General features: G+C 50.7%; 1 protein-coding gene across 3 annotated transcripts in view; it reads left to right on the forward strand.

Annotated features, from left to right (window-relative positions):
• Positions 1-5: 5 nt before the first annotated feature.
• The window catches only part of Usp20 (ubiquitin specific peptidase 20), a 32453-nt gene continuing 10900 nt past the window's right edge, over positions 6-21558 (forward strand). The window contains exons 1-14 of one of the 3 annotated variants that reach the window (XM_034494621.2): positions 55-139; positions 3589-3733; positions 6571-6670; positions 8907-9002; positions 10207-10260; positions 12510-12572; positions 12844-12975; positions 14132-14228; positions 14663-14732; positions 16271-16384; positions 17634-17712; positions 20084-20531; positions 20925-21065; positions 21313-21428. In XM_034494621.2, coding sequence (XP_034350512.1) covers positions 3717-3733; positions 6571-6670; positions 8907-9002; positions 10207-10260; positions 12510-12572; positions 12844-12975; positions 14132-14228; positions 14663-14732; positions 16271-16384; positions 17634-17712; positions 20084-20531; positions 20925-21065; positions 21313-21428 — 1527 coding nt within the window. In that variant the 5' untranslated portion in view covers positions 55-139; positions 3589-3716. Of the gene's footprint in view, positions 140-3588; positions 3734-6570; positions 6671-8906; positions 9003-10206; positions 10261-12509; positions 12573-12843; positions 12976-14131; positions 14229-14662; positions 14733-16270; positions 16385-17633; positions 17713-20083; positions 20532-20924; positions 21066-21312; positions 21429-21558 lie in introns of all 3 variants that reach the window. The other 2 variants (XM_034494623.2, XM_076928455.1) reach the window with 2 other exon arrangements.

The following is a 21558-nucleotide window of genomic DNA, read 5'->3' on the forward strand; positions in this document are numbered from 1 at the left end:
CGCCCCCGTCCTTGGCACAGGCTCTTCCGATTGGACGTCTGACGATGAGGAGGCGGGGCGCGGCAGGCACAGCCACAAGACTCTGCGCGGCGCCGCGGTGGGCGCGCTTGACTGACAGGCGGCGCGGCTGCGACGGCAGGTGAGTTCCTGACGGCTACTGCCTGCTGCCGGGGGCTGGGCCGCTAGAGCAGGGATCTTCGTGCTGCGGTGGGAGCAGGGGAGGCCTGGCTTTGTAGAGCGGCCAGGACCTGGTGAGAGGTCCCCGCCGCCTACCCTTCCATCACCGACTCTCGTGCCCGCCCCAAACCCCCCACGGCCCTGGCTTTTGAGCAGGCCGCACGTTGCTTGGAAGGCCAGCGCAAGGCCACGCCGGCTCCGGGGCTCAGACGTGCATACTTACTCCTCACTTCCAAAACCTGACTGCCTTGTCAGGGTTGACTATCAGTCCCGATGCCGACTGCGACTGCCCATACTAAGTTGGCCTGCAGCCATTCGTCCCTAAGAGGGGTACCACTGACGTTCAGAGGCCGGGGACTGCCCTTCGAGAGCTTGGGATGATTCCTTTGGTTTGGAGGGTTGTCGCTCTGCCGTACGCACTCTTACACCCCCGAGATGTTGCGAGGGTAGTTAATTTTTCAAGGTGTCTATAAACATAAAATGGATAAGTACATGCGTAATGGCTCACATGGGACTTTTAGGGACTCCTTAATTACTAGTTTCCTTTAGAGCAAAGCCCTTCTTACTCGACACTTAACTCTGGCAGACACTGGGGTAAGCAGTCTCTTCTAGAAGCCTCCCATCCAATCCCACGAAGAAGATGCAGTTGGGTCTCTCTTTCAAAAAATAACAAAAACAAAAAACCGAGGCTACCGAAGCATAAGAGAAGTAATCGCGCTTCAAGTTACACAGCTGGGGGGTGAAGCTGGAGTGAGGACAGAGCTTTCACAGATGCAGGGTTCGCTTCAGGGACAGCGGGCCTCTGTGGGTCTTCCCTGCTGCTGTTGCAGCTGCTGTTTCAGCTTGTGGGCTGGGGGAGGGGCCGATGAAGACTTTCTAGAAGACCATTCTAAAGCAGGGATGGCATGTCTGCCATGCCTTAGCTTTTTTCCAGAACATTTTTTTTCTGAAGTTGTCATATTCCCCTTAGACTGGGACAAAGAGAAAATCCAGGGTGTCTTGAAACAGCCTTTTGGCTTTGATCAAAGAGGCGTTAAGTATCCAAGTCTTACTCCACTGGAGATTGGTTCAGCCATCTTCAGATGTAGATGACAGTCACTCGACACCATGGCTCTGTTGGCTGAAAAAGAGGCACCTTGGGAACTGCTGAGTGAACCCAGGGACTTGGGAGTACAACTCTCATGGGCTTGGAAGTGGTTCTTAACTTCCCTTTGCCTTACCCCTTAACCTGTAGGGTACTGGGCCACTCTGGTGCCCCCAAGGAAAGAGTCCAAAAGTCAAGAGCATTCTCAAACAGTCCTCATTTGAAGATACAGAGAGGGACATCAGATACAAACAAGTTGTCCCTCTCCCATCCTTGAAGCCAGAATGCCAGGTGATACCAACTCCCTGGGCTGTGGCAGATGGAGTTGATTCTTGTTTGACACAAGTACTGCTTGGAGTGTGGCAACTGGAACTTTGACCTAGGTGCTGGGTGGAGAGGCCATGGCCGCTCTGAGCAGTGCTCTTGGAAGGGAGAGTGCTCTGGAAGGGAGCCTCCAGGAAAGTTAGGGGTTTTCCTCTTCTAGTTCAAAGACTCTCACATTTTAGTCTGGCATGGGAGGTGAGAGGGTGCTGACTTTCTGGGGAGCTGGAGGGGTGCTCAAGGAGCAGTCACTTCTGGGATGGCTTCAGCATGGTAAGCATTCAAAACGGCTTGTTTGAACTGGGCAGTGGTGTCACACGCCTTTAATTCCAACACTTGGGAGGCAGAGGCAGGCAGATCTGTGTGAGTTCCAGTACAGCTAAGGCTACCCAGAGAAACCCAATCTCCAAAAGCCAAATAAATAAATAAATAAATAAATAAGAAACAAGAAAGAAAGAAAGAAAGAAAGAAAGAAAGAAAGAAAGAAAGAAATGCTTGTTTAAAGGACGGCAGTGGCTCTGTTAGAGTTCTTGCCTGGCCTGTGTAATGCACCCTGGGATCAATCTCCAGCATTGCATAAACAGGGCATACTGTTTCATACTTATGATCCAAACCCTTGGGAGGGTCAGAAGTTCAGGTTCATACTCAGTTACATAGAGAATTTTAGATCAGCTTGGGCTACACTTCACTGTCTCAACATCAAGAAATCATTCAAAACAAACAAAAACAACTACACTAAACAGCTGTGGTGGTGCATATCTTTAATCCCAGGGAGTTGGAGCGAAGGCAAACAGGCAAATCTGAATTTGAGGCCATCTTGGTCTACATAGTAAGTACCAGGCCAGCCAGGGCTACGGGCATCCTCAACAGAGCAGTTCCCTGCTCCACACAGCTTTAAGAAGTTAAGACCAGGGTCCAGGGCCACTGTCTGTTGGGGGCTTTTCAGAGTCAATGGAAAGGAAAGTGCATTATAGGTTTGGGGCTCTTCCCAGGCTAACACGATTTTGTTTCCTGGCTTGCTGGAGCTAGGAGGTGAAAATTGGCCCTGTGTCCTACTGGCTGGCCCATTTGGGATTTTAGAGCCACAGTTCATTTAGAGCACTGGCTTCAGGGCAGGTCCCCTAGGTTTGGTAGTGGCTCTGTGGTCCCGGCTCTGTGACTCCGCCCCTTTCCCCCACCTTTGGTGGTGGATCCTGGCCTCCCAGGGCAGTGTTGAGGGTCCTTCCCGAGGTCACCCTTGGAGAGTTCAAGACTTAGAGCTGCTAGCAGAGCTACTAGGGTGGGGTCCCTGGCAGGCAGGAAGCCCTAGGGGTGTGAGAAGAGGGTAGAGATGCCACACGGCATAAGAGTCAAAGGGAAGTAAGACTGGGACGGGGAGGTGGACAGAGTCTGGAATTTGGGGGAAGAGTGAGAGAAGGAAGGTGCACGTGTCAGCAAGGGGCGTGGCGTTCTGGGACGGGGCTGTGGTTGGCTAGTGCGAGGATCTAGGAGTGGTGGCTGGAGGAACCTATGTGGACAGAGGCTGGGCAGGGCCACTTTCAGATCTCAAGGGACCAGCGACTCCCTAGGAGGCGGAGGAATATTACCAGAAGCTCTGGGGAAAGTGATGAGTAACGGGCACCTGGGGCTGCCAGGCCTTCAAGTGAGTGCGCAGCCGCGGCTGCCCCTCCAAGGCCCCGCCTCCAGCCGGCCCCTGAGGGTGGGGCTCCCCTGTTGCCTGCTAGCTGGCCTTGCAGGTGCTGCATCTTAACTCAGGTCTCACAGGGCAGAAGAGGTGGGCTCTTTGCTTCCATCCTTACTCTCCAGCTCTAGACATGGGGGTGTGGTCTAGTGGTCCCTGAGAGCGGCTGCACAGTGGGCCATGCTCTTCAAGGGGCCTGTACCCAGCGTCCTGTACTTGAATGGAGATGAGCCCTCGTTCTCCTGCCTTCACTGATTATTGCCCTTTTTTCTTCATTTTCCATATCTGCATTTCCTAATGTCACTGGTGCTGACTCATGGAAAAGTAAGCACAGACATTCTGGCCCCTTTATTCCCAAGTATCTCAAGCAATCAAAGAGAGGATGTCATCATACACAGCCAGAGTGGTTTTTTTCCTGCAAAACCTTTGCAGTGACCATTCTCCAAGGCCGCTATGACACAGTGCAACAGGTGGGTCTGCTGAAACAACTGAAGATAAGGCTCTCAAGTTCTGGAGCTCAGAGCTCCAGGTGAAGGTGGTGTCAGGAGGCACCTTCCCCTTGTGCTCACGTGACCTTGCCGAGTGACGCTCCATTGCTTACTGTGCTTGGGGCTCAGAGATTTATGTCCCACTTGGCCCACCACAGAGACCTAAGTTAACTTAATTATCTTTCCCAAGTCCAAAATGCCCATGAATTCTAGGGTGCTGGAGCTTAGGAAGGGTACTGTGGAACAGTTGAGTTGTTACCAGTGCTGGGGAGCTGCTCAGTCAGGACGGTGCTTGCCCAGCAAGCGTGAGGACCTGAGCTCAGTCATCTGAACTCCTGTGGAAATGTGGGTATGTGGTATATGCCTATAATCCTGGTGCTGGAGATGGGGCAGTTCCTGACCAGCCAACCATCAGTGAGCTTCAGGCTCTGTGAGAGAAACTGTCTCAAGAAACAAGGCGGGCAGCTCCAGAGAAGTGACATCCAAGGTTGTCCTCTGGCTTCCTCACACAAACACACATGTGTACCCTCACCCCCATCCCAGGTAAATTCTTAAAAATACTATTATCTAATGCATACTTCATATGCTAGCTTGTTAATTGTTGAGTGATGTTTTACCTTCTTTTAAGAGAAGATGGCCACCCTCTCCCTCCTCCCTCACTTTCTTCTCCCCTTCTCTATGTTTGTGGTTTTGGTTTTGGTTTGGGGATTAAAAGCATGTATCACCACGCCCAACTTTTCTGGATTGTTGGTGGTTAGTTGATTTGTTTTAGGTTTTTTGTTTGTTTGTTTCTTTTTTTTTTTTTTTTTTGAGACAGGGTTTCTCCATATAACCTTGGCTGTCCTGGAACTCTTTTGCACCAGATTAGCCTGGAACTCAAAGCTGCCTCTGCCTCCCCAAGTGCTGGGATTCAAGGCTTGTGCCACTGCCACCAACACCAGGCTGGGTTTTTTTTTTTTGTTTTTTTTTGTTTTTGTTTTTTTTTAAAGATTTATTTTTATTAGTTTTTTTGTTTGGAGAAAGGGTTTCACTGTGTATCCTGACTAACTAGAATCTATTTCTGTAGACTAACCTGGTCTCAAAGTCAGAGTTTTACCTGCCTCTGTTCTCTTCCTAACCCTCAAGGATTAAAGACATGCTGTTACACCTGGCTTTTTAAAAAAAAATTTGTGTATATGCATGCATGTTTAAATATATCTCTGTGTGTGTATGTGTGTGTGCGTATACTCTTAGAGAGGTAGGTGTGGCATTCCTCTGGAGCTGGAGTGACAGTTGACTGTGAGCTAGTGTTGTGAGTGTTGGGAACTCAGGCGCTCTGGAAAAGCAGAAAGTATTCTTAATGGCTAAGCCATATCTCTAACCTCTGTCTGTCTGTCTATATCTATCTATTTATTTTTGAGGCAGGATTTCACTAAGTAATGTGGCTAGCCTGGAACTTGCAATGTAGACCAGGCTGACATTGAATTCACAAAGAATCCACTGGCCTATGTTTCCCAAATGCTGGGATTAAAGGCATGTGCCACTATGCCCAGGTTTACACAGTCTTGGGACTCAAACTCAGGGCTTCCTGCATGCCAGGCAAGCATGTGTAACCTCTACCAGCTGAGCCATAACCCTTGCCCTCTTGGGTTTTTTTTTTTTTTTTTTTTTTTTTTTCTTAATGCCCTTCTCTGTAGCCCAGACAAACCTGGAACTCAAAATCCTGCTCTGTAACCCGAGTGCTGAGGTGATAGGTATGTGTCATCACATGTAAACTTCCTTGTGTGTAGTTGTGGATGGCATGCCTACGCTCCAGAATCAAATGCCATAATAGCATACAACAGGTGCCAGCAGCTGATGCAGAGGGGTTTTCTTGCAGGATCCATGAACTAAATGCCTTGTGATGTGGCCAGGAAAGGCCTAGCTACTTATGTCTGCTCAGTTGGAGAGTTTGCCAGATGACTTAGAGTCAGGTTCTATGTTGACCTATGCCAACCATTGGTGTAGCTGACTACCATCCAGTAGCCAGGTGCTTGGCCATGGACAAACTCAATGAAGCCCTTCCTGTCTCTTCCTAGAGAAGATTCTGAGGCTTCTTAGCCAGTGGGCTTTTTTTCTTTTGTGGGGCTGGGACAGGAGGTGAGTTTGAAACCAGCCTGGACTGTACAGTGAATTCTAGGCCAACCTGGGCTACATAGTTAAGACTTTGTATGAAAAAAAAAAAAACCTGTCATTGTCCTTCTGATCACCAGAGTCATAGCCAGGCTCCCCAAACCTAATCTCATCCCTTTGGAATGGTGGCACTGTGACAGGGACTCTAAACCTCACCCCTGCCCAAAATAGCCCTGGGCCAGTGCCAGTAGGCACTTGGCCTCCAGACTGAGGAACAAAACCTGGCTTCAAGTTACGTTTGGAATTTAGAACTTTGAACCCTGTTGTTGTTGTCATGTGGCCATTTTAAAAGTTACCTTCTAACTGCCCCTCCCTCTTTGAACTGCCCACATCCTGGAGACTGTGGCCCGCCCTAGGAAGCAGGGAAGTGGCTTGGTAGTGTTGTAGCCCCTGATGGCTGAAGACTTGGTGCTCCAAGCAGCTCAGGGTTTTGGAAAGGCTTAAAAGGTGATCCAGTGGCAAGAGTGGAGGAGACAGGTGTTCTTGTCCAGAGAGGCCGTCTGCCAGTTCTATACCTATCCTAAAAGCAGGTGTCACTGTCCATGAAGAATGCAGAGCCTGTGGAACTCCCAGACAGCCCATTATGCATGACTCCCCCTAGGAGGCATGGAGATGTTTTCATCTGAGCAATTTTTAGATTCTGTATGAAATGTTTTGTTCACTCCTAGGTGCTCTGCTCAAGGCTTTACTGCAGAACCCCTAGGCAGCCGGCCGCTGTCCACAGAGAATGTACACATCGGCCTACTCCTGTGGGTGCTGCTGAGTCAGGTAGGCCCCACCCCTTCCTCCAAGATGCACCCCTCAAGTGCTGATGGGGGAGTGGGCTGTCCAGAAGGCCACGGGATTATACGTACCAGTTGCTTTTCCTGATGACATGTAGCTCTTGTGCTGGGCATTTGCCATTTGAGATAGAAGAGGGGTGAAGCCACGGGGGGTCCCCAGAACCCACAGGATAAAAAGTCAGGGGTGTGGAGTGCATGGCAAAGCTTTGTCTTTGTTTGCTTTTTCTATGAGTTAGAGAGCAAGGGCCAGCACGATGGCTGTGCAGGTCAAAGTACCTGAGTTCCCACCCTGGGGACCCACGTAGTGCAAGGAGAGAAACTAAAGTGAGCAAGGGAGTGAGGCCTGAAGCCTGTGATTGTGAGACTTGAAACAGAAGGAACCATCTCTTGCTCTCTGCTGCTGGGGCTATCACGACAGTTGAGGTGACAGGAAGGGCTTTTACTGGACTGGTACAAGACTCTGTTTAGCATGGCGTCTGGCTAAGCCTGTGGGTGGAGAGGAGACGTGCTTCATATACCTGTAGCATCCAGGGGATGCAGCCCTGGCTGTCTATGAGGGCACTCTTGGAACCATTTGCATCTTTGGTTGATTTGAACTTTCTTGGCAGCAGTTTGAGCCAGAATCAGCTGTCAACTTCCCAAACTGATTCTGTTGGAGTGCTGGAATACCGAAGCAGGTGTTTTGTGGGCTTTACTGTTGCTCTTTGTTTCTAATTGTTTCTTTCTCCCTCTCTTGCCTCCCTCCCTCTCCTTTCTTCCTTCCTTTCTCTTTTCCTTTTCTTTCTATGGAGACACTGTTTCTCTGTGTAGCCCTGGCTGGCCTAGAACTCACCCTGTAGACCAGGCTGGCCTCAAATTCAGGGAGATCTACTGGCCTCTAAGCCTCTAAGCCTGGCTTTGTTTTTATTTTATTTATCTATTCTATCTTACTGGTTTTTCAGGACAGGGTTTCTCTGTGTAGTCCTGGCTGTACTGGAACTCACTGTAGACCAGGCTGGCCTGGAACTCAGAGATCCACTGCCTCTTCCTCCCAAGAGCTGGGATTAAAGGCGGGCACTACTCTTGCCCAGCAAGCAGCAGTGTTCTTAGCTGCTGAGTCATCTCTCCAGCCCCTTAACTTCTGATCGTCCTGCTGCTTCCCAAGCACTGGGCTTACAGACATGCGCACTACACACCTGGTGTCTCCTTTAAAATAATCAGATTCCCAGAATTTACAAACACATGCCAGAATGTCCTGTGTTCTCTCCCCAGCCTGCCTAGTGTGGCACATCTGCCAAGTGACCAGATTATAGCCTGGATGGTCACAGTGCGTCCCCTCCTTCAAGGAAACATTGCTTTTTCCAGACAGTTTTTCTTTTTCTTTTCTTTTCTGATTTAAAGAGAAAGAAACAGAGGAGGGGGACTGAGAGGGGGAACAATGTTTGGGATGTAAATAATTTAGAAAAAAGAATAAACAGAAGAACATCAGAAGGAAGCGTGCCAGTCACGTGTGGACTTAGCTACTCAGCTCTAGTACTTTAGAGCATTCCGGCTTGCTTTTCTTATGAGTATATCCCTTAAACTGAAGCAGCAAAGTTTTTTCTATCCCACGACATCTGTCACCCAGATCCATTGCTGGTGACACTTTGGTGACCTCTTCCACCCTGCTTCCTGGACGAGTAGTCTGTCAGTGCTCTGAATCACTTCAGAGATTCCTGAAGGCAGTGCACTTTGTGCTGCCTTTGGTATGTGACCTATAGTTAAGCTTCTCCCCTGAGACTGTGGCTTCAGGGCCCTCAGGCTCCCTAGGCGGAGGCCCTGCCAAATCAGAGAAGGCAGCATGGAGAGCCAGCCATACCTCTGCCTGTCCATTTGTTGGAGTTGACCTCTTTCTAAAACACCTGTACCCCCCAGGCCCCCAGGTCTGGGTAAGGTGGTTTGGAGTTCCTGAGGGATGGGCAGAACCCCAGTGTCTTCTCACTAGTGAGTCTAAGCCTCACCTAAGTATTGTCCAGTAGCTGTCTGCTGAGCTGAGTCCAGCTCTGACACCCCTTACCTCTGTGGACCCTCATACCAACCCAACAGGACTGTTGCTCTCTTCTCAGACCAGGTCGGGAGGCCCAGGGAGGCAAGCACCTTACTGGGTTACCAGTTGGTAACCAGCTATGCCAGGAACCTCTCATCCCCCGTGGTCTCATCAACAGGGGCTGCTGTTAACTTGGGATTGCTATGTTTCCTTACAGGAGAGGCTGGCCAGAATGGGGGACTCCAGAGACCTCTGTCCTCACCTGGACTGCATAGGGGAGGTGACCAAAGAGGATTTGCTGCTTAAATCTAAGGTAGAAGAACAGTCCTCAGGAACTAGGGTACAGCCTAGGACTGTCATGTGCTGGGGGGGGGGGGGGGACCTTTTTGAGGCAGGGCAGTATCACCCTTCCCCCAGCTCTGCAGAGCCTTCTGTATGTAATGGCCCTGCTGGCATCTGCTTTGGAGCTTTCTTCCAGGCGTTGGGTCTTGCTATCATTAATCAGTTTAGATGAAACCCCCGAGGGTCACTAATGGCTCCATCCATTTTCACTGGCTGGGTACACAGCCTTCATAAGGCAGGGATGAATGTACAAGAGATGGTTCTTATGTTTCTTCTGGCACTCTAAGTAAGTGCAGTACTGCCCAGCCACACCCTAGCCTTCCATGTGTTCTTACAGATGTAGACCCTACTTTGCATGGGGTGTCTGCAGGGGAAAATGAACTTCCTCCCTAAGTGACACACAGCCACTGTGTCTTCTGCTTGTTGAAGTGAAATTCTGTAAAAAACCCATGGGCTGAGGGTGTGACTCCATGCTGGAGGGCAAGTCAGGCCCTGGGCTGTCAGTACTTGGGAAGCAGAGGCAGGTGGATCTCTAGGAGTTCCAGGTCAGCCTGGTCTACAGAGTGAGTTTCAGGTCAGCCCCAGCTACATAGTGAGACCCTGTCTCAAAATAAAACAAATGAAGTGAGCAGGCCAAAAGGTTTTTCTTCAAAGGAGCAGGAGGTAGGGGATCTGGCTGTGAGGATCAGCTGGGTCTGTCTACAGTATCTCTCTGGATATCCAGAGACTTCCAGAATAAGGCCAGTGATGTTTAAAAAGCCTCAGAGGGACAAGGACGAGAGCAGGGGCCGACAGTGAAGCCAGTGCAGCCGTCTAGGGACTGTGCAGCTGGACTCGTTCAGGGTGTTGATGATAAGACCTGAGAGGCTGCCTTTCAGGCAGGGCAGCAGCCCCCGGATTCCGAGCTGAGTCACAGAAGGAGAGGACCCCTGGCACTCAGGGAGGGTCAGGGGATCAGTGTGAGTGATGTTCTTGCTAGTCCATTTAAAGTTTAGCTGGGGTGGTTTGAAATACCTTTACAGACATGTTATTTAAAGAACCCACTCGGATGAAAGTGTCCACAGGCAGTACGAAAAAGGCCTCTGGGGTTAGTGAGTTGCAGCTGACAGGAGAGGATGCCCTGTGCTTCCCTCTCTTGACCACTTACACGTTTCTCTCCTACCACTCTCCCACAGGGAACCTGCCAGTCATGTGGTGTTGCTGGACCTAATCTATGGGCTTGCCTCCAGGTAAAGGATCCTTCCAGGAGTGGGCCTAATCTGAACTCTGGCCCGGGAATACCTAACCCCAGTGGGTACTACTTCAATTCAGGCTCCAGAGATAGATAGTCCCTAGAATGGTTACTCTGGCAACTATGAAGAGAGACAAAGAAAACATCAAACTGGAAAGGTTTCTGGGCCAGTGATCTTATCTTCATGAACTCTGCTTGTGTCTGACCACTACACCCCCTATGGAGTCTTGGCTGGGGCCTGGCCTTCCTCACAGCAGCATGGGCCACCAGGCCTCACTTCCCTGTGTGTAAACTAGGGGTAGTCACACTGTCTGCAGGCCCTGCAGTGGGAACAGGGTAGAGTGAGCAGCAGATGCCTGTGCTAGGCTCATGCAGGAATCCCTTAGTGCAGTGACTGTTGCTCACCAGAGTAGAGGACACAGGTGTGCTGGCACTCGGCTTTACATTGTTCCAGAATAGCCAGGGCGACATGGAGTCTATCTAAAAAAGAAAGGAAGGAAGAAAGAAAGGAAAAAGAGTCAAGGTTAGTATAGCAAGACGTGCTGCTTTCCTCTGGAGTGTAGAATTACAAGTAATTTTCACTTTCTCTGTATTATAAGTAGTATTACATTTTTCTATAAATATTTAGTATATTTTATAATCATGCTCAAAAATGTTATTCAAAATTTCTTTTTAAAAAGCCATGTGTGGTGGTACATACCTTTAATCCTACTGCTCAGAAGGCAGAGGCAGGAGTATTTCTGTGAGTTGAAGGCCAGCTTAGTATACATAGTGAGCTCTAGGACAGCCAGGGCTGCACAGAGACACCCTATTTTTAAAAGCAAAACAAAACAAGTTTTTAATAAATAAATAAAAATTTAAAACCCAAATAATAATAATAATAATATCATAATAATAATATATAATTATATATTATATTAATATAATATATTATATTATTATATTAATATATCATTATATATAATAATTTATTATTATTATTATTATTATTATTATTATTATAGACAGGGTTTTACTGTATAGCCCTGGCTGTCCTAGAACTTATTTTGTAGATCAATTTGGCATCAAACCCAGAGATAGCCTGCCTCTGCCTCCCAAGTGCTAGAATGAAAGGCATGTGCTACCACAGCTCAGCAAAAAAAAATATTTATTTATTTATTTTAATTTAGAGTTAGGATCTCTCTACATAGCCCTGAAGTCCTGGAACTCACCCTGTAAGTCAGGCTGCCCTTGAACTCACAGAAATCAACCTGCCTCCCAAGTGTTAGGGTTAAAGGCAAGGACCACCACCCTCAGAGGAAAAAAAAGTCTTCAAAAAAAACCTCCAGGAAACTGGGTGTGATGATGCACACCTGTAATTCTAGTCTATGAGAGGCAGAAGCAGGAGGACTGTCATAGGTTCACAGTTAGCCTGATGTACACAGCCACCCTGGGCTACCTGGCTTAAATCAGACAGAAACCCAGCAGCAGAGCCAGAAAGGTGATGCTCGGAGGTGACAGCACCAAGTCAGTCTTTGCACAAGTTACGGGACCAGTTGTTCTCTGGCCTGTCACTCAGGATGAGCATGGTAGAACTCCAGGTACCCAGGAGACAGCCAGAGGGCGCATGCTGCTTCATGGGAACCCTGGGTTCTCTGGAGCACAGACTGGGAGCCTGATACAGGACTGCTGCGCTTTGACCATGGACACAGCCAAAGGTCCTCCTCCTGGGCTGTCTCTCCATGACACCAGGCACTCCTGGAGGAGGGGGAGTACGGTAGCCACTGTCTTCCAAACTAGGATAAAGGTCCGTGATGAACACTCTGAACCTGGGTTTAGGAGGAAGGCAGATCTGGGAGAGATGTGAGGCCAAAGGCAGGGTCAGAGGTGAGCAGACCCTATCTTGGGACATTGGGTTGTGTTGAGCTCCAGCTGCCACCACCCTGTGTTTTGAACACCGGCTGCCCATTCAGTTTCTCTTATACAGCCCAGGACTTTTGTTCCTGGCCCATGAAGTGAAGGTACAGGTTCTGGCCCTAGCATCAGGGCATGGTGTCTGCTTCACTCAGTGCAGGGTCACAGTTTTTGATGGCCACCCTCCTCTTTGGTTGTACAGACCCGTTATTTTGGGGGGGGGGGGAAGAGACCTTCAATCACATGTTGGATATCCTCAGCAAGTTACACTGCCTTGGGATAGAGTCAGGACTCACTGTACTTACACGGTCTCTTCTGTGGGTCCCAGTCCATTCTCACTGCCTCTCTTCCCAGGTCACCTGCCCCTATGTTGGCTGTGGAGAGTCTTTTGCTGACCATAGCAGCATTCATGCACAGGTGGGTGTAGTGGCTGGGAAACCCAGGGCACAGCCCTTGCCAACAGCCTCCTGGCTCCATCTACCCACCCTAGGCCTTGGTGACTAGGTCTAGAAGGAAGAACAGTCATAGTCGCTGCAGAGTTGCTAAGAGGAAAGCAGGCACAAACCCCTACACTAGCCCTGGCAGAGGAAGAACTAACCCTGGCTGGGGGTGGGAGGCAGGGCTTGCTGGGTCAGGACACCTGCTTGTCCAAGTTGTCTTTGACCTTGTTTTGAATCTTACTCTCCAGGTGAAAAAGCACAACCTGACTGTGAACCTGACCACATTCCGGGTGTGGTGCTACGCCTGTGAGCGAGAAGTCTTTCTGGAGCAGCGCCTGGCAGTCCACCTGCCCAGCTCCTCAGCCAAGCTCTCAGAGCAGGTATACAGCGCAGAGCTCAAGGCTGCTTGTCGGCCACAGTGTCCGGATGGGGCAGTGTGACCCGAGGCAAGGAGTCCAGAGGAAGTATGTGGCAAGGAGCTCTTGTCAGCAAGCGTTCACTGAGCTCGTTGGGTCAGGGCCCACGTAGGGCTGTGGGGATATGGCTGAGCTGGAGCCAGGAGGATTGGGTGGGTGTACGGGTCCATTCATGGCTCTGGGGAGGACTCAGGTCACAGGTAGTCCCTGATAGTCCCCCATCTAAAGTATATCCTGAGGAGTCACTGCGGCATGCTCCTTTGTGGAAACCACTGGGAGACCATAGTCTCTGCAGCAGCAGAACACTGGGCACTCCTCAGGATGGTAGCTCAGACCTTGATAGGGGCCAGCAAACCCATCTGTCAGGCTGGGTAGGCAACCCTGTAAGACCAGGCTGTTGTGTGTGAGGGTGTGGGTAGGTGGAGGACATTTGGATGGGCAGGTGTGTATGTTGTTCTGCCGTCTGCTGGCTGAGACAACTTGTCATAGCTCCTAGTGATAGCATTTACTGTATGTATGCAGTGTGACTGGGAGATACTTACAAAGTTTTTTATTTGTAATTTTTAAAAAGAGGGGAGAAGAGGTATTTTTCTTCTATGTATGCACATGTGTTTGCACACACTAGTTCAGGAGCCAGAGGAGAGAAGAAGAAGTTATCAGATTCCCTGGAACTGGGATAAACAGTTTTAAGCCTCCAAATGTGAGTCTTCTGCAGGAGCAGTGTATTTTCCTAGCACTGAGATGGCACTCCAGCCTGGAAGGTTTTTAGGCTGTAACATTGTATAATGTCCTTTTTTGTTGTGTGTGTCAAGTGGTAAGAGTGTACAGTTGTGTGCAGTAGTTGGTGGTGGCTTGCTCAGGAAACTGGGATTGCTGGTCTTTCTTTGTTCCTCTCCTGCCACCCAAGCCTTCTAAAAAAAGCAGCAGTTCTTGCAAATGAAGTCTGGGAGTTCCCAGAGCAAGGTCCCTCGTCTGCCCTCTTGCTTGATGTTCTTCACTTGGCTGGGCTCACTCTATCCAGCTTGGATGCTGAAGGGCTGCGTGTTCTTCCCCAGGAGGAGGTGAGTGGTCTGTGTTCCCCTCTTCACCCCACTTTCCTCTCTCTGGGTCTTTAACGCAGGACTCCCCACCACCCTCCCACCCTCTGAAGGCTGTCCCTATTGCTGTGGCTGATGAAGGAGAGTCCGAGTCTGAGGATGATGACCTGAAGCCTCGAGGTAATGGCCAGCAACAAGAGGAGCTGTTGGGCCAGGCTGGGCATGGAGAGCACCAGGGTCTTGTCTCTGCTGACTCCAGCTGCCATGGCACAGTGGGCAGGGCGACAGGCACACAGAATGTGCTGTCCCTGGAGACATGGTCATCCCTCTCTCAGCTGTGTGATGAGCTGGTCAGAGGCTGTTTGTGTGACCTCCTCGTCTGTGTTGTTTGGAGCCTGAGTTGAGCAGAGTAGCTAAGGGGCCATTGATTTGGCACACACAGCCCTGCTTAAGTGTTCTGAGCAGCAGCCCTGCTGACTTCCTGGGAGGTCTCTGGGCAGAATACTCCTGTTGTGATCTAGTAGGGACTGGGGTGTGGAGAGCTCACTGGGGGAGACTTATGAGGCCCTCTTCTGGACAGGCTTCTCAGCCCTTCTCTTCCATGTTGTCTTTAGGCCTCACAGGCATGAAGAACCTGGGGAACTCCTGTTACATGAATGCTGCCCTGCAGGCCTTGTCTAATTGGTAGGTTGCTGTCTCCTGAGAGAAGGGCAGGAGCTGTCCCTGGCAAAACCTAGAAAGAGCAGCAGCCTCCACCCTGTGTGGTGTACATTGTCCATAGACATTCCATAAGATACACCCCTAAAACCAGGCATGCCTGGTGACTGCCATCCCTTTAAGTCTCGTGAGCCCTCAGATAGAAGAGAAGGCACCATAGGCAGGGTGTGGCTCACTTGTGGAGGGTGTGCATAGCATGTGCAAGGCCCTGGGTGTCACTCCCAACCCATGTGCACATGACCTATCTGCAGGAAGGTAAATTCATAATCAGTTCACTACAGATTGTGACTGTAAACATTGTACTGTAAATGTTTTGTAGCTCTCCCCCAATAAAACTTTTTTTGGGGGGGAAACAAAAAGAAGGTAAAGTCATTGTAGCCGAGTCATGTGGGGGAATATAAGCCAACAGTTAACTGAAGTGAGTGATGCAGAACCAGGCTGGTAGAAAGGGCATGCCAGTGGATGCAGGCCTGTTCACAGTTGTGATTGAGAGTATGATTATTGTTTTGTGCGTGTACACACATACGAGCACACACATACCTGACACAACAGAGATAAAGCAAACCCAGCAGCTCTCCCCTTTTTCCTATGTATAGCTGTATGTTAACACACAGGACACACAGGAAGGAGGGAAAAGGGGAACAGATATGAATACCTAGAAACGTCTGGAAGGATAGCCCCCAAAGGTTCACAGTGACTATCTTATGGTCAGTTGATATTGTTTGCTTGTGTGTGTGTGTGTGAATATGTGGTTTCTTGCAGTGTGATAACTTCTAAAAATATGCAGAAAGGGGAGTTGAGGAGATGCCCTCCTGCCTGACAAGTTCTGCAGTGTGTGCACTGTAGGGAGTAGGGCACTTCCACCCTGTTGATTCACAGGGTCCCAGCCTCAGGACCTGTGGCAGAAGTTCCCATCTGACTGAGGAGAGAGGGTATTTGTTTCCTATAGATGACAAGGCCTTCCTGTCTCTCAGTTCTGGAGGCCACTCTGTAGCAGTCTCTTCCCAGGCCTTCTCTCTCTGTAGGTGATCGTGTGTTCATGAGCTCTTTTCCTCCCTGCACATGTCTGACACTGCTGTGTGTCCAAGATTCCTCTGTAAGGACACCAACGACACTGGCCTGCGGCCTGTCCCAGCATTCCATAGTGATCTGATACTTACTTAAGGGTCCTGGCTTTCAGGACTTGAGTGTGAATTTGGGGGATTTTGATGTAGGTGAGCTCCTTCTAGTCATCTGCAGGGAGTTCTGGGTGTGGTGGCCGTTTCCACCTCCTGTGCTCACCCTGCTCCTTAAATAAGATATTCTGTTTATTTACTGTGCGTGTATATGTGTGGGCATGGGTGGAGTCGGGCAACCTTAAGAGCTGGCCGTTTCCTTCCACCATTTAGGCCCTGGGATCAAACTTGGGTCATCGGGCTTTACTTGCTGAGTCATCTCTAGCTCCTCCTCAATAACACCGTGTTCCTTCCATTTCTTTTCTGTCCTGGCTTTTACCCCCAACACAGCCCCCCACTCACCCAGTTCTTCCTGGAGTGTGGTGGCCTGGTGCGCACAGACAAGAAGCCCGCCTTGTGCAAAAGTTACCAGAAGTTGATCTCTGAGGTGTGGCACAAGAAACGGTGAGTTTGAGTCTGACCTTGGTTAGTGATGGGAAGGACTGCCCATCCTCTCTGTGGAGTCCTTCCTCTGGGTTCCTCCATGCACATGCACACTCATGAGAACCTGCACTGCATGTCTAGTTTTATCTAGTTCCCTTGGTGAGTGGAGACAGAGATACCAAGCATGAGGCATGCATCTTGTTCCCAGCCGCAGAGCTTGTGATAGATGGCAAGCCTGGATGGCAGCTGTTTTGATGGATGTCTCTCCTGAGGTCTGGAGACCATCTTACCAGTGTCAGGTCTCAGCTGAGGCTGTAGTTGGGGGTGAGGTGCTTGTACAGGGGTGTTGAGTGCCTGCCAAGCCAGGGTTGTGGCAGAGGGAAGTGAATTTAAAGATGACGATTGTGGCTGGGTCTCCTCTGGGCAAGTGGAGGGTGAAGAAGTCGCTTACATACCCCCATTGCTGCTGCTTCTCTCTCTTCCTGCTTTACATCCTGGCCTAAACCCTCACCTTGCTTGTCCTGGCCCTCTGGCTTTCTTAGCTTTTCCCTGAAGGCTCACGTTAGTCACTTTTGGTCCTCCCTTGTTGAGCCTGCCTGCTTTCTTAGTCCCTGACTCAAGACCAACTCTCCCTCTTTCTCCCATCCCTCCTCCCAGCAACTGCAAAGGTCTACAGTATTCCTGCCCTGTCCTGAACTGTAACAAAATGGACCTTAGGTTTCCATAAGCAAGCAAACAAACAGAGCAGATGGAAAAATAAAAAAGGGGCAGAGTTGGGAGTACTTGAACATGAGCCACAGGCATGCACTAGGTTGGAAGTGGACTAAGAAGCTGATGGTACGCTGTTCATGGGTCAGAGGTCCACGGTGCTGTGGGGTCCCTGTGTGCACCTAAGCATGCTCTTCTAGGGACACCGCTATGGTCTGTGCAGCACTCATGGGTGGGGACATCTTGGTGATAGTATTTCATTGTCCTTTTGTAAAGTTTTAGGTTTTTCAGCAATGAACACATATTGTTCATAGTGAGGATAGCTTTATATACATTTTAAAGTGAAATTAAACACACTACCCCCTGGGACCTCTGCTAGCTCAGGAAGCATTGTTGTCTTGCTTCTGGATGTGAATGCTATGAACTTATCTCCTGGCCAGTGGGGCCAGCGGAGGTGGTGGGAACAGCCCCTGTGGGGTCTGATCTGCCTTGCCCTCTCGCCTTTCCAAATGGTGTAGCTTCAGGCTGGCCTCCTAGGCTAGCAGGTTTGGTCTTCCCACAGGCCAAGCTATGTGGTCCCCACCAGCCTGTCCCATGGGATCAAGTTGGTCAACCCAATGTTCCGAGGCTATGCCCAACAGGTAAGCTGTCCAGCTGCCTCAGATCCAAGGCTATGCCCAACAGGTAAGCTGTCCAGCTGCCTCAGATCCAAGGCTATGCCCAACAGGTAAGCTGTCCAGCTGCCTCAGACACTGGCCCAGCCCGAGCAGCAGGCAGAGAGGCCAGGCATCTGTTGTCAGGGCCCTTCTTACTCACGAGGAAATGAGGAACCTACTGGCCTTTAGCACCACTTTATAGACAAGGAAACTGAGGCTTAGGGGACCTTGACACCCATGCCAGCCACACAGCCAGTAAGCAGTGGGGAGAGCACCAGGCACCTGCTGCAGCACTCCTGCCCCTCAGCTCAGGACAGCCTCCTCAGAGGTTTTTCTTATTAATTTATTAGTTACTTAGTGTGTGTGTGTGTAGGACAGACTGATGGTGGATGTACTTCCTTAGTCACTCCCCACTTTATTTTTCTGGGACAAGATCGCTTAGCAACTGGAACACACAATTAGGTTAGATGTTAGGACCCTCTTGCCTCTGCCTCCCTAGATCTTGGGTTGCAGGCTGCAACACTATGCCCCACCTTTTGTCTGGTCATGGGGACCAGAGTTGGGCCTTCAGGTTTATACTGCAGATACGTTACATACAGAATCATCCTTTTTCTTTTTTTGGTGGGGAGGGGAGATTTGTTTGTTTTGTTGCTGCATGATGTTTGTTGGTTGGTTTGGTTTAAGACAGGCTTTTGCTACGTAAGGCCATTTACTTTGTAAATCTGATTTTCTTGGAACTCACTATATGGAGCAGGCTGGTCCTGTTTAGAAAATCATGTGCTAGGCATGGTGGCACACACCTTTGGTCTGAGCCCTCGAGAGGCAGAGGCAGGCAGGGCTCTGGAGTCTGGGGCCAGCCACTGTGTTCCCTGGAACAGTGAGTTCCCAGGAAGCCAAGACAGGAAGGAAATTCTGAAACCAAGAATGTGTCATATGAGTTCCTCGACACGTGCAGAGCCCACGGAGCTGGCCGAGGGGCAGGGGCTCGTGGCCACACCACCTCTTCTGCTGCCTATATGTTGACCCCTCCGACACAGGAGTAGGCACTAGGAGGCCTTCTCTCTCATCTGCTACCCAATCTAGTCTGGGGACTCCTAAAAACAGTCCAAGCTACCTCTGTTCCTCCTGTTGTATGAAGTGGTGACCCCAGTGACCTGGGCTCATTGTCTCCCACAAGGGCCAGTGTCACAGGTGAGCAAGGCTCAGAGGCACTATTCATCCAGATCACACAGTACACGGTGGCAGGGGTGGGGTAAATGGGGCTTAGCCCTTACCACAAAGTGGCCCTTATTCTGGACAGAGCTGTGCTGTCTTCAGGCAGGGTGGACACTATCCAGTGGTGCTGCTTGGCTGTTGGTGTCATCCATCTGGGTCCCAGCAGAAACTGCTTTTCTTGGTCCTTATATTCCACAGGTATTTCTGATCTAAAGCCAGGTACAGCTCTAGGCCTCTATTGGTGACCATAGGCATCCATATGCTTCCACATGTCTTGAGAACTCTTGTAAAAAGAAGGAGCAGTGGGAGCAAGCTGAGGACTTGTCTCCACTCAGTCCTGACCTCTCCCAGGGAATTCTATCCAAGACGGAACTTCTGGCAGCTACCTAGGAGCCTGTTTCTCTCATGTGCTCCAGGAGTAGTGTGGGGGTGTCAGGCTGCAGCGAGGCTTGGAGCCCATGTCTGTCAATGCCCTCAGCCCTCGAGGTCAGCTGCCATCACCACCTCAGTAGGGTGGCTCTGCTGGTGGGCCACCTTCTAGCTTCCTTCAGGGCTGAATTAGGTACTGGGTCCTCAAAATGACACCATAATTGTATGGAAGCAACTTAGCCCATGTCTTACCCATGTGAGTCAGGAGACTGGGACTCTGCATCCAGGGCCTCTCCTGCCACTGTGTCACACACAGGGTGTGGCATGTGAGCAAGCAGGAAGATGCAACAGTAGAGAAGGGGTCAGCGTGGCCTGTGTTGGGTAGCATTGTTCAGTGCAGTACTCTTAACAGGTCTGGCTTTCAGTGTCCTGCACTTTCATCCTTCTGGGGTCCCTGCCGCCCTGCTGACCCCTGCTTAAGGAGCAAGGAGACCTCAGTGGCTAGATGTGGCTGTTCATCCTTCTTCCAACACTGTGCAGAAGCATAGTTGGTTCTGTGGTTTACACCCTGGCTGTGTGATCTGGAGGAGTCCTGTAGTGTCTCTGAACCTTGGTTGGGAGGGGGCCGGAACAGAACTGTGGTGGAGACTGCCTCCGGGGGCTAAGCTGCTTGCCTGCACGGTGCCTGCCAGGACCTTGTAGGTAGAAGCAGCAGTGCCTATGGTGGCTCTTCTATCCCTAGAAAGCCCCCATGACATGATCCTGGTTGTAGGACACTCAGGAGTTCCTACGCTGCCTGATGGACCAGCTTCATGAGGAGCTCAAGGAGCCCATGGTAGCCGCTGTGGCAGTACTCACTGATGCTCGGGACTCAGATTCCAGTGACACAGACGAGAGGCGTGATGGCGACCGGAGCCCGTCAGAGGATGAGTTTCTGTCCTGTGACTCGAGCAGTGACAGGGGTGAGGGTGATGGGCAGGGCCGTGGTGGAGGCAGCTCAAAGGCTGAGATGGAGCTGCTGATCTCAGACGAGGCGGGCCGAGCCATCTCTGAGAAGGAGCGAATGAAGGACCGCAAGTTCTCCTGGGGCCAGCAGCGCACCAGCTCGGAGCAAGTGGATGAGGACGCTGATGTGGACACGGCCATGGCCTCCCTTGATGACCAATCCAGAGAGGCCCAGCCACCATCACCAAGGCCCACCAGCCCCTGCCAGACCCCAGGTATCAGTCAGCCATGTCACTGGTTGGGCCACTGGGAAGCCACAGCCTGTAAGTCCTATGTCCATTGCCTGCCTAGCACTAACATGCAGTAGCTAGAAGGTGGGGGAGACTCAGCCCCTGAACCCTCCTCACAGGCTGGGAACAGCCTCTGTACTAGGTTCGCTAGGCTTTCAGAGCCATAGCCCTGCTTAGTCTTGAGACCCAGTTGGAAATGGACTGGATAACATCCCAGTGTGTTTGATAGCATTGGGATGGACACACAGGAAGATCTGGGGAGTCAGGCATTATCCCTGGGAGGAGATACTGGTAGGCTCTCTTGCTCTGGCCTCAGAGCTGGTATGGAGAGCATTAGCTTGGCCTCCCTGGCCCAGAACTTCCCCTTACTGTCCCCAGAGCCAGACAATGAAGCCCACATACGCAGCTCCTCTCGCCCCTGCAGCCCTGTCCACCACCACGAGGGTCATACCAAGTTGTCCAGCAGCCCTCCTCGTGCAAGCCCCGTGAGGATGGGGCCATCGTACGTGCTCAAGAAAGGTTCGGGGGCAGTAATGAACTCAGCTGGGGATGACATAGTGACCAGTTTGGGGCACTTCAACTTGATTCAGGCTGTGTGCTTGAGTCCTTAAACCTTTGTAACAGCCGTGGGGTGTGAGAGGGAGCCCCATTTTATAGACAGTAGCGCTAAGGTGCCAAAGGGTGAAGTGTGGAAGCAGGAGGCCACTGTCTGGGCCTGGGCCTGCCAGGCAGGGGAGGCTGGCCTAGTCCTGTGCTGTGTTCCCAGCCCAGGTGCCGAGCACTGGTGGCCGGAGGCGAAAGGAGCAGAGCTACCGCAGTGTCATCTCAGATGTCTTCAATGGCTCTGTCCTCAGCCTAGTGCAGTGTCTTACTTGTGACCGGGTAGGTACCCTAGGGGAGGCTGGCATCGCTTACCGCCTGGGCAGGGTGGACTTTCCCGTGGCATTCCTTCTCCCAGGAGCAGGCTGTCTGCCTCACCTGTCTGAGCAGCAGACTGATTTTCACCATTTAG

This window comes from Arvicanthis niloticus, chromosome 2 (assembly GCF_011762505.2).
Source record: "Arvicanthis niloticus isolate mArvNil1 chromosome 2, mArvNil1.pat.X, whole genome shotgun sequence".
Classification (NCBI taxonomy): Eukaryota; Metazoa; Chordata; class Mammalia; order Rodentia; family Muridae; genus Arvicanthis; species Arvicanthis niloticus.